Source organism: Dermacentor albipictus, chromosome 1 (genome assembly GCF_038994185.2).
Source record: "Dermacentor albipictus isolate Rhodes 1998 colony chromosome 1, USDA_Dalb.pri_finalv2, whole genome shotgun sequence".
Classification (NCBI taxonomy): Eukaryota; Metazoa; Arthropoda; class Arachnida; order Ixodida; family Ixodidae; genus Dermacentor; species Dermacentor albipictus.
In genome coordinates this window covers 73,775,835-73,792,355 of record NC_091821.1, presented here as the reverse complement: position 1 = coordinate 73,792,355, position 16,521 = coordinate 73,775,835, and the positions used below count along the sequence as shown (strand labels likewise).

The window sequence follows — 16,521 nt, the reverse complement described above, 5'->3', positions numbered from 1 at the left end:
AACTATCAAAATGAACACACAGCATTTGAGTCTGGCGAATCATAAGGAAAAAAACCACGCGCTCACTTACGGTTGCAGCACCCTGCCATCCGGTTCATTTGTCCGCTGTTCCCGGTTCCTCCGGACTCCCTGGGTCGAAGGCTCGCTCCTTCTTCGCTACTCCCAGTTTCTTCGGACCTCTTTCGATGAAGGCTCTCTCTTCTTCGTTCTTCCCGGTTCCTTAGGATCTCTCTCGACGAAGGTTGATCTGTAGCGCTGCCACCAGCTGATGCATTCGGAGGCGATCCTACCGCTGCCAACCAGATGTAGGGGTTGAGGGACGGAGTAAAGTTTCGTTCGTTCTCCGTCCTCGCTTCACCGTTGGAACTTGAAGCTTATCGGACGATGATCGGCAGTTGTTGGTCAAACGCAGGCAGGAAACGATGAGGTCAGATGTACAAGAAACATTTATAGGCAAACTTTTCTATATACATGGCAGGTAAAACAAATACATTGCAAACTTGAACAATTGAGAAACAAAGTCTCACTCTTCTACTGTTTCAATGACTGTTAGAGCCCAGACTCGTTTTAACGTACATAGTACGGAGGCTCACTGATCTATCAGCAATCCTGATTTCAGCCAAGTCTGAGGGACAGCATGTCGTCCCGATTTTTATAGCGCAAATATACAAAGAAAAAAAAGGCGGTAGGGCCGTTGGCCCGTCCCACAGGTTCAGTTGCCAATCAGAGTCAACCGTCTGTTAAGCCACAACCCACAGGGATGGGCTTACTCTCAAAAATAAACATATTGGAAAACAAAGCTCTTTTCCTTCTTCGCCAAAACTCCGTTGCCCTCTCATTTCTCCGTAGTTAGTGGCGGGCTCAGCAAAACACGCCAGGCCCGAACAAGTTATCGCTAGACCGTTTCAAATCCCAACGGCGTCTAGGCCGCAAATGTCTCGGAAGCAGGGGCATCGATACCACGAAGTGCCGCTGTACTCAAAGTTTGGCCGTGTGGGAGACGGACGGCCCTCCTTGTCCTTCACACTTATTGTCTACAAGAAAAAGTTCTTCGAGTGCGTGTTTCCAAGACGCCGTCGTGCGAATGCACTCTTTACGTGTGCACCGCATTCCTACAGCGTGCACGGTAAGCTGGCCTTCGACACCACACAGGCAGTCGCACCCAACAACAAGGCTGGCGATTACGTTCCGGACGCGTAGCAGATTAGGTCCATGCTCACTGCATGCATCACGGGGTCAGAGTTGCTAAGTCCTTCTTAACCTCGGCGGCGCCTCCAATTAGTCAGGCACTGGGGCGCCAGACCCACAATACAGCGGTCCGTTTCAAGGCTGGTCTGTGTGACCGTCGGCGGACTGTCAACATCGTGCGCACAATACCGACTTCCCGGAATCGGCACTCGCCCGCCTGGCACCTGCCGCGACGCGTCACCTAACCCCGCGCGTTGCCTGTGACCCCACATAACACAGCAACTGTCGCCCCGCTGACATGGGGGGAAGTGAACCCCCCTCTCTATACATACAGCACGTGGCCGATTCGTGAAACTTAAAAACACGAACAATCAGAGCGACCTTACAGACGGACTTCGGGATGAAAACCCAAACTTGGGAGGGATTTATTCTACATTATATACAGGGACGTGAGAGTCAAGTACCAGTCGTACAGTCATTACGGGCCGGCAGCAACTCGGACGCTGCGGCCCGCGGCAAGAAGTTCGAGAGAGGTGAATCAGGGAATCAGGGAATGTTTCCAGAATGCTCAGGTCTCTCTGGAAGGCTTCTTATAAACCCTTCGAGCACTGTAAGTCACGTCATGTTTGACCAATGGGAGAGTCCGCTCCGATGACGCCACTTTCAGCCAATGGTAGGCGCCCGTGTCGCGGTGTCACACCTGGCGGCTCTCTGTGGTCTTGCCTCGCAGACTGGCAATGCACTTCTAACGAGGAGAAGGGGAGGGCTGCTCATGCTCCATTGTCGGATGCCCACCTGCTAATCCCGGCGGCGCACGAACTTGTTGGCACGTGAACTTGTTGCCTTAAACTTGTTTGCTCGGCCGCTCCTCTGGAATGTGCTTTCCTGCTTCGGCATTCCTCAATTAGCTGTGCTGCGACTCGAAGTGGTTTGGGGAACTCGAAGTAATCGCAGGAAACAGCTCCATATCTAACAGCCCCGAAGCAGAGTCGGGTAGATCGGTCGTTTCCCGAGCTCAAAGGTAGAGGACAAGCGCGCAAGCCGCACGTGCGACTCGCTCTCGGAGGAGGAAATTGCTGATGCGAAACCACGTGACTACTGCCAACGTCCGATGTTTCGCCTATCCAAAGTTCCCGGCGCTGCCGGAAAAACCGGCGGACGTGCCGGCGGGACGAACGTTCGTCGAAACGCCAGCATGCAGTGGCCTAGGTTGCCAAGGTTACGGTGGGCCGTCGCCAACAGCAGCGACGCGGCGCTGCGATGACGTTTCAATCTTGATGACTGCTCCGACGACAGGGCTCGGGGCGCGTCAGAGCGCTCCAAGATAGAGGAGAGCAATCGAGAAGAACCAGCCGAACGCAGGGTGCGCACCCTCTTTCAACCAGCCGAAGACAACGCCGCTCGCCAGAGCGCTCCAGAGTGCTCAGAAACGACCAGCCGAAGATAGCATTAAACGCAGGTTTTAGACAGAACTAGGCAGTCTAGAAGCTGAGCCTACAATCTGCTGAGAAGCGTCGAGTGGCTTGTGCCGTCCAGTAACGCCTGGGCCGCCTAGCCGCGTCTTAACTCCGAGTGACTAGTTGGCGCAAGAGACGACAAACCAACGTCTGCAACGAAGCTCACGGTAGTTCCCCTCAAGTTAGCTGAACCTGCTCGAGGGAAGACGTCATATCTAGACTCCCGGGAAACCCAGCACAGCAATCGCACCCACCGCAACGAAATCGGCTCGCCAGCGTTCTTCGGAAAAGCTCTGCCGTCGACTCCACGCTTTACGGACTTGCTGCTGCATGCTGCCCGGCCACGCGTATGCCATCATTTGTTTTCTTGTGAGCTCTGTTTTAGTAGGCTACTGGTAAGTGTATTCTTGTGCAGTGTTAGGTTTTATATCCACTGTTAATTGTTCGTTGTATTTCTTTTGTAGTCATCATTGATCTCTATTAAGTCCATGTGTGTTAGTGTTTTTGTGTCGTTCTTTTTAAATGTGTATCGTTGTCAGTCGATAAAAGTCTTTTTTTTTTCTTTCTCCCGACTCTGACTCCTTCACTGTGTTCGCTTGAATGTGGAGTACGGAACGACCAACCGGCTTGCATACCCCGTCGACGACTTTGCGCCGACGGCGAACGGGTTACAAGCTGTGACAAGTACTCTCAAGGTAAGATTTATCCTCACATCACGACTGTCGTATGCTGTCAACACCACCGTCAAATATATTCGGTGAACACAAACAGCACAGAAAGCTTCGCTTGCATCGATTCCCACAATGCATGGCATCTGCATAATTTTATCACTGAAGTCCGAAGTGGGGCAAGACAGGAAATACCTAGCTACCTAGCTACCTAGGGCAATGTGCTTGGAATGAGACAAAGAATGCTTCGCATTAAAAGTTAATTAAGACGTTTTCTTGATTTTACGTTGGATGACTCAATTTCTTTCTGGAAATTTTAACCGCCAAGGCGCATAAACCACTTTTTAAAGCAGTTTTTGCATAGGTAGCATCGCGTTTCTGTTAAAGGTTCTGTGAAGACCATGTGTATACGCCGCGACACCTAAATAACGTGTAATCACGCAGCGTGCGTTGCAGAAACTGTATGAGTTCGAACTCACCTGGAAATGCAGTCGAAAGATTCGCAGCGAGCGTCCGACGAGGAAAGGTGACACTGGAAGATTTCCTGTGGCGAGTACGCACCATGTATACGGAGGTCCGGACTGTACTGCGGATGGAACACTCCATACGTGATCGTCTGCAATACAAGCCACGCGGTTAGCTGAAAGCAGCACAATCACAGTGTTCTGCGTATGCATTACTCTTTATGCGCGTATGTGTCTGCTCCAGGAACATTCAATGTAATTAGCATTCTCAGATACCTCACGCAATATCTATGGATCTAACCTCTTTTACGCCAACATGGGTCATTGGGTAGTTCATGGTATCTAAAGCAACCGAAGAATTAACCGGCCAAGTATCGAGAGCTTTTTCTTCGTAACGGCCCAAATATGGCAATGATATGAAAGTACGTGACGTCATACTGACTTACCGATGCTGAGAATACGGTGTGAAATCCAATAAATGGAACTTTGGCCTTCACTTTCTTAAACGATAGTCAACCTCTTTCCGCCAGATGAATGAAAATATGGTTTGGAACAGGTATACTATTCCATGTCCAAATTTATTTAGAGCATGTTCCTCTTTAGCGTCCCTTCAAATCGTGCTTTGAAGTTGCCTGCACACGTGTGAAATTTCGATTGGTGGACGCAACGGCGGGCCTGGCGCTCCTGTCACATAACGGGCACTTTCGAGTCAACGAAGCTCTGTATCTCAGCGTAAATGGAGCATCGCTACACGTCACTTTCAAGCACGCGTCACTTGCAGAGCAGGAAAAAAAAGCAAAGACAAAACTTGATCGTACGAAGAGGTTCATTTCCAGAGGCTTTTTTTCTGCAAATGAGTCACTTTTTCCATAATCAGGAGCGTGCTGGCACAGACGCCGCGTGTGTACGCGCGGCTCCTGCTGTTGCACGGTGGTTTCCTCGGGCAATTATGTGAGATTCTTTAGTTGAAAAGAACAGAAAGCATGGGTTGGAGAGTTTTTCTTTGTGTATGAAAGAAAAGGACATTTTATTTTGATGCCGGCAGTGCGAGATTATTTATGAATCGGTGGCGATAGACAGAGGCGTGCATGCAAATGTGGATAGCATCCCGTGGGCTTCGTAAACAACTCGGCTGTATAACGCGAGTACAACTAATGTTTCTTTTTTTGTTGTTTTTTGTTCTTTACTAGAATTAATTAGGAACCGTGATGCGTGTCAGCGTCCTTCTAAATTCTAGCCGGTGAAAATAGGCGCCATTTCCCTCTAATTCTTGAAGTAATTGTAAGGCGAGTTGCAAACGTCTTTTTTCTTTCTTTTTTTCTTTGTCGGAAAGAAAATTATGGGGTTTTACGTGCCAAAACCACTTTCTGATTATGAGGCACGCCATAGTGGGGGACTCCGGAAATTTCGACCACCTGGGGTTCTTTAACGTGCACCTAAATCTAAGCACCACGGATGTTTTCGCATTTCGCCCCCATCGAAATGCGGCCGCCGTGGCCGGGATTCCATCCCGCGACCTCGTGCTCAGCAGCCCAACACCATAGCCACTGAGAAACCACGGCGGATGTTTGTCGGAAAACAGTTGCCAAGCCAGTCGAGGTTCGATTATTTGGAAAATTGCCTACTGGACCAAATTAACCCTCGGAGGCTGGCTAAAGAAAGCGGTAAAGAGGGCTCTAATATATCGCGTGGCGAAAATTCAACTTGTCACCTCGTTTAGGGCAAACTGAGATCGAGAGAAAACACTCACAGGAGTGCAGGAATCTTTATGCGATGCACTAGTCCCCATGAGCAGCTTACTTCGGACATCAGGGCATTAGCAAGCACATAACGAAAACGTAGTTTTGTTTTCATGCGCAAGAATTGAGCGCTCATTTGCACCGTTTTGTGTGCGCACGAGTGGATGCTTGTGCTTGCAAAGGTTATACACAGACGCCCTGCATAGGCCCTCTGCAGATTCTTGTTCTAGCGATTAATTCCGCATGCCGTTCAAATGTGGTCTGCGTCATTTTTTAGAAACAACGTTACATCCCACACTTACAGAAGTGTTCATCAGTTTGAACAGCGAAACGTCTGCTATTCAAACGGTTGAACACCTTTGTAAGAGTGCAGTGCAAAGTTTTTGTTAAGAAATCTTGCTAATTGCTTCGTCATTGCATATGTGCTGGAATTGTATACTAAGACGAAAATTCTTTCGACCTTTGACTAGCAGAATAAGGCATTGTTCCCACTCTATATAGCTTCACCTTTGCCATAGCCGGACCCTGCACATCCCTCTACTCTGCAAGGGTTGGGCGGTGGTAAGTGCTATTGAATAGCAACAATACATTACTCCTCGGTATAGCCAGGTGTCGGGCGTGGTGGTGGTGGTGGTGAAAACGTTTATTTCCTCTGAAAAGAGGGAGTTACATGGAGGGTGCTCTGGAGTCAGGCTTAGTGCCTTTCCCCTCACAAACACTAGGTGGAGTCCCTAGTACGGGACCCCAGTGGCTTCCGCTGCCGCCATAGCTCGTTCGACCATCGCCTTTTGGGCTTTCAGGTCGCAACAGGCGAGTAGGGTCGCCTCCCAGTCCTCCCGGGTGGGGTTTGGGTGTGGAGTAAAAGCAGGGTTGGAGGGGCACGCCCACACCATGTGGTAGAGGTCCGAGGACCTCTCCCCACAGTGCGGGCACTCCCCGGAGAAGGCAGGGTCAAAGTGCTTTAGCGAGGCCGGGCACATCATGGTGTTCGTGACAAGGCGGAGGAACAGGCGTTCCTCCGCTCTCGTTAATCCTTTACACGGGTAGGGGTACAGTTTATGTCTATCTTTGTATAATTGTGTTATTTCCTTGTAAGTGTAGGTCGGCGTGGCTTCCGCTGCTTCTTCAGAGGTGGCGGGGGACGAGGTTGCCCGGTTAGAGAGCGCGCGGGCGGCTGCATCTGCTGCCTCGTTTCCTCCTAGCCCCGAGTGGGCCGGAGCCCAGACTATGAAGCGGTGGGATGGACCTCCTACGTACGAGCTATTTTGCAGTAGCCGGTAGGCCAGGTACGGGACCCAGCCCTGTTGGACGTTCCGACACGCCCCTCGCGAGTCGGTTATGATTGTCTTGGAATCGGAGTGTGTTGCCGCTAAAGCGATGGCGACTTCCTCTGCTTGAGTGACGCTTCGGGCTTTGAAGGTGAGCCCGTTCACCGTTTTGGACTCGTGGATCACTGCCGCCGTGTACCACCCGCCATGGTGCGGGCCGGATGCGTCCACGTAGTATACCCCGGGTTTCCTTCCGTAGTGGTGAGCTAAGGCCTCTGCCCTGGCCCTGCGTCTACCCTCGTGGTCGTCCCTGGACATCTTAATTGGGAGTGGTCTTACGTGCAGGGCGTAACGCCATTCCTGAGAGAGTCTTACTCTTTCCTCGGTTAGAGTCGTGTGTTCTATGTGCAGACGGGCCAAAAGGCGGCGTCCTGACGGCGTCTGCGATAATCGCGTGTATTGACCTGTGAGGTGGGCTTCTCTAAGTTCATCGAAGGAGTTCGTCATACCCAGACCTTGGAGTCTCAGGTTAGACGTGGTTATCGGGAGGTCGAGGGCCTTCTTCGCCATTTTCCGTATTATCACCTCGATGATGTTCTGGTCGTGTTTGTTGAGGCGGAGATAGGGGGTCGAGTACAGGATTCTGCTTGTTACAAAGGCATTGGCCAGCCGCAAGGCGTCTTTGCTTCGCAGTCCCCCTTTCTTGTTCGAGACTCTGCGGACCATTCGGCCCACCTGATCTCCCACCTTCTTTAGTTTGTCGAGCGTGGTCGTCGCCAGCCGACGCTGGTGGATGAAAAGACCTAGGACTCTAATTTCTTTTCTTTCGGGTATCGGTTCCGATCCAAGTCTCAATTCTATCTTGTTTGTGCATTTTTTGTTGGGGCGAATGTGCACGAATTCGGATTTTTGAGGGGAGCAATGAAGGCCACATCTTTTCGCGTACTCGTTCGCCGCGGTGGCCGCCTCCTGCAGGCTGGCCTCCATTTCACCGAGAGAGCCCTGCGTGGCCCAAATGGAGATGTCGTCCGCGTACAGCGCGTGTTGCACACCCGGGACTTTCTCCAAGTGGACCGGCAGGTTCTTCATTGCCAAGTTGAAAAGCAAGGGGGATAGCACCGCTCCCTGTGGCGTCCCTCTCGTGCCTAATAGAAAGGGGCCGTGTTCCGCGTTCTGGATCCTCACGTAGGCCTGTCTGTCCGTGAGGAAGCGTTTTATATACTCGAAAGCGTTCCTGCCGCATCCCGTCTCTGATAGGTGTGTGAGGATCGCCTCGTGTGTCACATTATCGAAGGCTCCCTTCAGATCTAGGGCCAGCACTATCTTATCCCCGTTCGGATGTTCGATCGGGTTTAGTACCTCCCTGCTGAGCTGCAGCAGGATGTCCTGAGCCGATTTATTTGGCCTGAAGCCGTACATCGAGTCGGCGAAGACTCGCTTGTTTTCTAGGTACTCAGATAGTCTGTCTCTGACCATAGCTTCCATCAGTTTGCCCACGCACGAGGTGAGAGAAATAGGTCTTAGGTTATCCGTATCTATGGCCTTGCCCGCCTTGGGGATGAAAGTTATCAGCGCCGTCTTCCACTCCGTGGGAAATGGAGCTTCGCCCACCCAAATCGAATTAAAGTGTTCTAGGAGGGATTCGTATGCGCGGTCCGGCAGATTGGCTAGGAGTTTTACCGAGATCCCGTCCCTTCCTGGCGCGGTCCCGCGTTTCATCCTCGCTAGAGCGGCCTTGAGTTCGTATATTTTGAAAGGTTCGTCCAGCTCAGCATTTTGGGCTCCATTGTATCTGTAAGCGTCTCCCCTTGGATCTTGGGTTGTGGTCAGGTACTGGTCCCGAAGCTTCAGTGCAAGCTGGGCCGTATTTCCTTGAAATGCATGTACCGCTCTCTGCAGGTGCTTGTGCGTCTCGGTGCGCGTCTGGTTGGGATCTATGAGTGCCCGGAAGAGGCGCCATGTGTTCTTGCTAGACATCTGCCCAGCGGCCGCGTTGCACCTATCTACCCAGTTCGCGTCCGCGAGTTGCGCCGCGTACTCCGCCGCTTCTTTAGTGATTGCCGCGATCCGAGCTCTTAGCTTTCGGTTATGCTTCTGTCTACGCCATCTTTTGACCATGCTGCGTCTGGCTGCCCAGAGGTGGAGGAGGTGGGTGTCCACGTCCGTCACCGCCTCTGAGAGCTTTACCTGCGTTTCCGTCGAACGCAGGTTGATCAGCAGCTGTTTTGTCCAGGCTTGATATCCCTGCTCCTGGATGGAGCTTACCTCGTATTCCTTTCTAAATTTCGTCCAGTCCGGCAGCATAGTGTGCCCCGTAGGCCTGGTAAGGGGTTTCGTACAGATCGTTATGGTGATCAGGCAGTGGTCACTACCGAGAGTTTCCTCCGTATTCGTCCACTCCACTTGCCTCGCGTTTTTCGTGAAGGTTAAGTCGGGACACGTGTCCCTCTGCACCGAGTTCCCTATCCGCGTGGGGCACGCCGGGTCAGTGTGTAGGGTTAGACCTAACGCGGACGCCGCCTCCGCTAGCTTCCGTCCTCGTATGTCTTCTCGATGATAGCCCCATGAGGGACTCTGCGCGTTGAAATCTCCCATTACTAGTAACGGGTCTCGTCCTGCTTCCCTGATAGCTCTGCTCAGGAGTGTGGAGAAGGTTACGTTTTTTGCTTTAGGTGGGCAGTACACGTTCAGGATGTGTAGCGGCGAATCCTCCTTTTTCAGTGGCAGAAGAGTCACCATCACGTGCGAAAAGCTGGTTTGTAATTCCAGATCTACCAAATTTGCAGTGTAGTTTTTGTGCACAAAGATGCACGTTAGGGGGTCGAGTTGGAACGTTTTGTAGTTTGTGAGGCTCACGTTCCCGCCAGGTTCCTGTACGGCCACCACTGCCGGAGTATGCTCGTACGTAGACAGGTGCATCCTAAGATCCGCTCTCTTAGTCCTCGATTTCAAGCCTCGACTATTCCACTGCGTTAATGTTATGGGACTCTTTTTAGTTTGTCTCGCCATGTTGTATCTGGAGATTGTTGTTATTCTGGAGGGGAAATTGCTCCTGGTGGTCTTCCTCCTCGTCCTCGCTTATCACCCTACGCATCCTGTAGGCTCGGGGAGTCTGGAGTCTTCTCGTGTTAGTGTATTTGCGAACCGTCATCGCTTTCGCTATCTGTTGTGAGACTATGGTGGGAATGGATTCCTGGACCCTTCTCATCATAGCTTCTAGTTTATTTTCAAGACTAGGTTCTGTGTCGCTTTCCATCGCCTCCTCTTGCTGAGGTGGCTGGGGTTTAGCTAGCGCACTTTCTAGTTTGCTCGTTAGCACCGCGATCTGCGCTTTTAGGGCTGCTATCTGGTTTCGTAACTCGGTTTCTACTGGGTTGGGTGTGGGTGGAGAGGAAGGTTTGGGAGGAGGAGGAGGAGAGGCGGTCCCACTCACCTGCCGCATCCCGTTCTGGACTATGCTGGCCCAGGTCTTCTTTTGCTTGGGTTGATCAGAAGTCGACTCCCTGCTAGGTGGAGGGGGCGGGAGATTCCCGCTTCCTCCCTTCTTCTTCTTCTTGTTTTTTTTTCTTCTTTTTCCTCCTCCTTTTCTCCTGATTGCTGGGTTGTTGCTGCGCGTTCGTGCGAAATTTCGCCGTGCAGTCTCTGGAGTTCGTGGCGTGTTCGCCGCCACACACCGCACATTTTGGGTTGCACAGGTGAGGGGACCGCACTCCCTCCACAAACGGGGCTAGCGTTCCGCAGAGTCCGCAGTTTTCTTGTCTCGGTGTCGGGCAGGTATCTGGCCTATGCCCCACTGTGCCGCACAAGTTACACGCTGGTATGGTGCGGCGGTACCTTGCTACCGGTATGACTTGCGCGTTGTACAGTACAGCTCTGGGCTTGTACTTGCCTTCGAAGGTGATTCTGGCTTTGTTAGAAGTTCCGAACTTTCGGATCTCCAGGATGGTGCTTTCTCCGTGAAAGCTTTTCACCTTCCCTCGCAGGGACTCGGTGGTTTCCAGATTGGCCACTGTGATGACTCCGTGAATCACGTTGTCTTCGCTCTGTTTTACGTGCCCGTGCAAATGGAGGTCTGCTCCTTCTTGGATTTTTATCGCAAAGTCCCCGACCAGTTTGTCTGCCGCGTGGATGCTCGACGTGCCCACGATGATCAGGTTTTGGTCCGGGGATATTGTGAAGTAAAAGTTGTCCGCTTCGGCCTCCCCGACTCGCTGTCGTAGGGCTAGGCCTAGCTCACCGTGTTGTAAGTTCTTCAAGCTTGTCGCCGTTAATGGTTTGATGATTAGCACCACATCGTCTGGTCTAAATCTGCAGAGAAACTTGGGTTTCCATGCAGCTTTGACTTGCCTTGGGCCTCCGGCTGCGCGCTCATCGGGTGCCTTGTCGGGTTGCGCATGGTGGCCTCCGTGAGCTGACGTGGCCTTCCCTTGTGCGCAGGCTTGGAGTTTCTGGGCTCTTGTTTCAAAGGCCCGGATCACATTAGCGTTGCAGGCTTGGTCCCGACTGGTCTGCGGCACAGTTGTCCATGCCATGCCTTCCGGGTCGTAGCCGCGTTGCTGGTTTGCGCTTTCCATGTTGGCTTGGAGCGGCCTCCCCGCCGCCGAACGCCGGCGTTCAGCCTTGAGGCTGCGTCGCGGCGCTATGGCGGATGGGAGGAAAAACGCTTAAAAAGGTCAACAAATCGGCCCACCGGATTGGGAGTGGTCTCCCTGCGTGCCGGCTGACTTGCTGGTCCTGTCAAGTCCAAAATTGTCGGGATCAAACGCGTTGGGCCGCCGCCACGGTCGAAAATCGCCGGAGCCGATGTCCCATGCGTCCGCTCGCTACGCGCGCTCTCGGCTAGCAGCGTCGGGCGTGGCGGTCCTATGACGACAGGAATATTTCGGAGTAATTGTCGGAAAGCCATTGCGCTCCCCTCACTCCCTGGTTGTGGAGGGAAACCGTACACGAGGAAGAAACGCAGTCTGTAGACGCGAGCTTTTCGTTGAAAGACAGCCTTGCGTAGCAACCAAGTTATTTATTTTAGTGAATAGATTTTCCCCGACATGCGGCATGGTGAAAAGTCAGACGCGATGGAGACGGAGCATTTTTCAACCATCGACGAGAGACATCATGTAGATGCAACAAGGGCGAGCACTCTCATACGCTTGCTTTCCAACCACGCAGTGAGGCGCGATGTGCTTGGCAGAGTCAGTGACGTAGTATAGGCACAGTATTTTGTTGGGGGAGTTGATGCAGAGCTAATCCGACGTACTGTGGCGCAAAGCAAGAAACTATAGGAAAAAGTAAAGAGCGCCAAAATGGTCAATAAGAATACTAGTCTATTTTTTTATACACATAGTACTGTGTTCCAAGCCATTCTCGGCACACTAGCTAAGGAGGGAAATATTGTAATTACCAAAATATTTTCCTCTAAAACTAAGAGAAGGCGTGAGAAACACTGACACATTAAAGTGATTATTATAATTGACAATGGTCTTCACATATTTGGCAGCAGTATACGCGTATATATGTTGAGTTTTAGTACTACAGCGTAATATCTGTCGTTGTATATATGCAATGCTAATCTAGAGATAGTGAGCTTGATGTAGTTTTGTCACGAAACGTGCGCAATCGCTATGTACAAGCATACAGCGCAAAAATCACCGCACAGAGGCGAACACCTTGGTCCACAAGAAAAAGAAGGGGGGGGGGGGGGGCACGTATCTCACATAACATTCCAGATGAATGGCAAAGCGGCCTGCGCAATCGCAGTCAACGTGCGCTGTTACGTGAGAACATGCGACCGCAAGAACACGATAGCAAATAAAGGTTACTCGGTGCTCGATGCTCGCTTCCTAATCGACTTGTGCTTCCTTTTTTTACTTGCCAACTTTCCGCCAACAAAAGTCCCTTATGTTAGCTTCGAAAGCCTGCTTGCACTACTCCCCTCCAGGTCGTCAGCCAAACATGAATGAGAACCGCGGCGTATGTCGTCACGCGTCCGCTGCTTGCCCTATCCTGCGCGGCCCTTAGTGAACCTGAGAATCGCGATATACAGGGTGTTGAAAATTAAGTTTATGGTTTTCTTCAAATTAGGCACTGGGAGGCACGCGAAGACCACCTGTGCAAATAAGTTATGTGGCTAGGGGGACACAAAGTGAGATTATAATTATCGCTGTCAGCAGCCCAATTAACTAAAATTGAATAATTAAATTTTTGTTGACTGCAGTAAGTGGGTGTGTTTGTATTAAAAAGTTAGAGGCAATTGTGTTTCTACACAGTATCAGTTGGAAGAATTCTTCTAGCGTGTCTGTGCTCCAAGATATCCGACTCCAAATTTTAATTTTCGTTCGCATGATGCGCATGCAAGAAGAGAGTGGGGATCGGCGCAAAGCTCCTCCCTGATGTGGCGCGGCTGTTGCGTGCGGCCTTTAGTCTGACAACGGGGCGTAGGCATAGGCAAAGATGATAACTGTTCCCCTACCCCTCTTGGCGACTGGAACGTAGCTCCAGGGAGGACAGGAACGCGAGAGAACGTCGGGGTCTTGACGTACCTCCACAACTTTATAAGACCGAGACCGACCAAGCTGTCAAGCGCTCTTTATTCTAAAGGAAAGGGAACGCCCCAGCTCATGCGCGAAGAAGTAAAACAGGGAAGATGATGATGGTGATGTACAAACGAAAACGACGAAGTACGTTAATAGTGCTTACAATACTTAAATATACGTATAAGTCTCCGATAAATCTACGTACCAAAGAAAAAGTCATTATATATGATGTGTCAAACAAGGCAAATAAACACGTTGTGCCACCACGGATTAACAGATCACAGCCCCCCCTCCCTCCACTCCATCCGATGTAGCGCGTGCGACGGAAGGCGGCGCGCTTGCTCCCCACTTTTCTTCCTTGCGCACACAAGACTGAGCCATCACTGCCGGCTCACTAAACGGCTCACCCATGCCACCCCCAACCACTCCCTTTCACTCGCACATACAGCATGCGGCGCGCGGTCATGGTGTTACCGCCCTTGGACTTTATACGGAACATAAGGGCGACGGCGACGGCAGGAATGCGCCTGGAGTGTCCGTATAATTACTATCACGATAATGTAATAAGAATATCCTGCAACTGAAGTGTCCCGTGGCCCACAACTTTCCGCAAAAGAAGAAGTAACAAAATCGAACTTTCATCATGCGACAATTCGCTGCAGTGCAACAATGTCTTCTTTTTTTCTTTTGTGCTGCGGGGGGCACCGAAATGAAATAACGGAAAGGAAAGCATGTTGGCTACAATTGAATGCCTACTTTTGGCACCTAGTGGGGCTACCGAAGGAATATCGAAGAAAACGTGAGACGCTTGGTCCACAGAGAACCATGCTCATACTGCTCGGTATCCTACACCGGCGAGACAAGGCTTTCCGGAGAGGTTGCGCTCAAGCGAACGCGTTGCAATACGTGGAGTCCCCACAGTCGTGGCGGCGAGCGACCATTTTTTTCTTTTTCTCGTCTGCTAGCAAAAAGGAGTCCAAAACTCTGGCAGGCCAAAATCCACTCGGCCAGAGAAAAACTAAAGCGCACCGATGTGCGCCGCGCGTTGGTCGGGCAAACACGAGAAAAACGCATGTGCTGGCTCTGGCAGCCCGCGGGTAGGAGAACAAGAAAACTGAAGAATATTCAATGTGTGCTCGCCATTAAAAGTCAAAGTGAAAAAAAGTAAAGAAGAACGCAGTTGCCTTTGCTGGCATCAGTCTTGACATGGTTTCGTTGGCGCAGGTGAAAAAAAAAAATGACGGCACAAATGAACCACCACAACGCTTCGTCTCATCGGACCTCGCTGCGCGCTTTGTCAACTTGTCTGACAGTGTGTTGATTTGGCTTGTCTCGTTGTATGGTCCGATGTACGACTTTAGAAAAGTCAGTGCACCTTTGGCGTCAAATGCTTATAACAGCATTAAACCCACAAAATTCCCGAATCGAAAATCTAATTCGAGTACGACTTTGGAAATGTCAATGCACCTTTCGCATCAAAAGTTTGCGAGAACTTTATGCCCATAATGGGGTTTCAGAATTGAAATCCAAGCGCTCCCTAGATACCACGGCCTCCGCGAGATGCCGCGACCAGCCCGCTCGCCATCGAAACGTCTTTGAGACTTGATGCTCGGATGGGGCTCCTTGCGTTACGATATGCGACTCCCGGTGCATGGGCGCTGTCACGAAATCCAGCGCGAGTTCGCAATTTTCGTGCTAAAATGTCTTTTCGAGCGTGAAAAAAACATTCTAGACAAAATTGAGCATGATTTCCTGCGCCGGGGGTTGTTTTGGTCGGCGGCGCATGACAGCAGGAAAAAATTTCGAGCGGGGCTACACGCAAAATGGCGGCCTTGATACTATACGCATAATGATACTACACTTGATAAAATGGTGGCCTTGATAAACTACACGCAAAATGGCGGCCTTGATACACTGTTGTTGTGATACGTTCACCTGTCCTCGCTGAGCCGCTCTCCCCAGATGGCATGCCAGCAAGCGTGTGTGGCCCGCCATTTCCCTCGCTGTTCGCACATCGTGGCGCAGCGCTGTAGGGTGGCTAGCAACGCTAAATCGTCGGGCTGTTGTACTTCAGGGTGTGATGTGGGTTCGAGTACGCCCTGAACCAGAGAACTTTTAAATGATTTTTTTAAATTAAAGAGCGGAATTGAAAGTGGTAGGATACGGCTGTGCTACATACATACATACATACATACATACATACACACACACACACACACACACACACACACACACACACACACACACACACACACACACACACGCATACATACATACATACATACATACATACAAGCCGCTAAGCGGGTGAAGTTCCTCAAGAATCCTAATCGCGTTGGAAGAAGGTAAGCAATCTTCACGAATCCAAGCTCATATACTCACCATGTCTTTCTTGGAGCAGTTGCCGCTCGTGTACTTGCACAGGTGGTCAACGCTCATCCTGCGAAGAGCAAGAAAACTTGAGTAAACGTCGAATTCGAACCGAGTATATAGTTAAGAACGTTCTAAACGTGATAGCGCGCGCACATCGAGGCGCCCTTGATACGCAGGACATGCATGCCATTCAGTGGCAATACCGACGTGACTACTGCGCTCCCCTTCGTCACGAAACTTTGTTCATAAACATGCGTCATTTCCGTGCGGCGCGTGCCTGCCGCGCCCACTACACAGCCTCGGGCGCACGCGTTCCAAAAGCAAGAAGCGTCACGCACACCACATGTTGCCCCCGAACTCATATAGCGCAATATTACTCAAAGTATTTTGGCTCACACCTATAGGATCACATCTCGCTTTTCTTATTACGCCGGTTTGGTTTTAGAAAGGTCTTTTCTACGGTCACACAACTAACCACAGTAATTCCCAATTTTGCAAGCGTTATCGACAAGTCTGGTCGAACTGACGTCATTTTTTTTTAGGCTCTCAAAAAGCGTTCAACTTTGTTTCACATCAAAAGTTAATCTTCAAGCTAAAATAGACGAGCCTGCCCTCTTTCACAATAAACTGAATTTCCGTCTACTTTCCGCCTGTCGCTCCTTAGGTTAGTTCTCACGCTCAACTATTTCGAATTCGATTCTATTCACTACCTGCAAACTTTCGACGCTAGCATGGGAACATCATTCGCTCCCACGTATGCGAACATTTTCATGGGACAGCTTGACGCAGACCTGTTGAAATCCTACCTTTTAAAACCCCACACCTGTCTTCGTT

General features: G+C 50.8%; 1 protein-coding gene across 4 annotated transcripts in view; it reads right to left on the bottom strand.

The window, feature by feature from the left end:
* The window catches only part of LOC135903957 (amiloride-sensitive sodium channel subunit delta-like), a 136,913-nt gene that overhangs the window by 69,620 nt on the left and 50,772 nt on the right, over positions 1 to 16,521 (bottom strand). For all 4 annotated transcript variants that reach the window (XR_011507438.1, XR_011507439.1, XM_065434467.1 and 1 more), the window contains exons 2-3: positions 15,697 to 15,754; positions 3,793 to 3,929 (exon numbers count right to left, since the gene is read on the bottom strand). Coding sequence is in view for 2 of the 4 variants with exons in the window: in XM_065434467.1 (XP_065290539.1) it covers positions 3,793 to 3,929; positions 15,697 to 15,754 (195 nt within the window). In the remaining 2 variants the exon portion in view is untranslated. The remainder of the gene's footprint in view (positions 1 to 3,792; positions 3,930 to 15,696; positions 15,755 to 16,521) is intronic.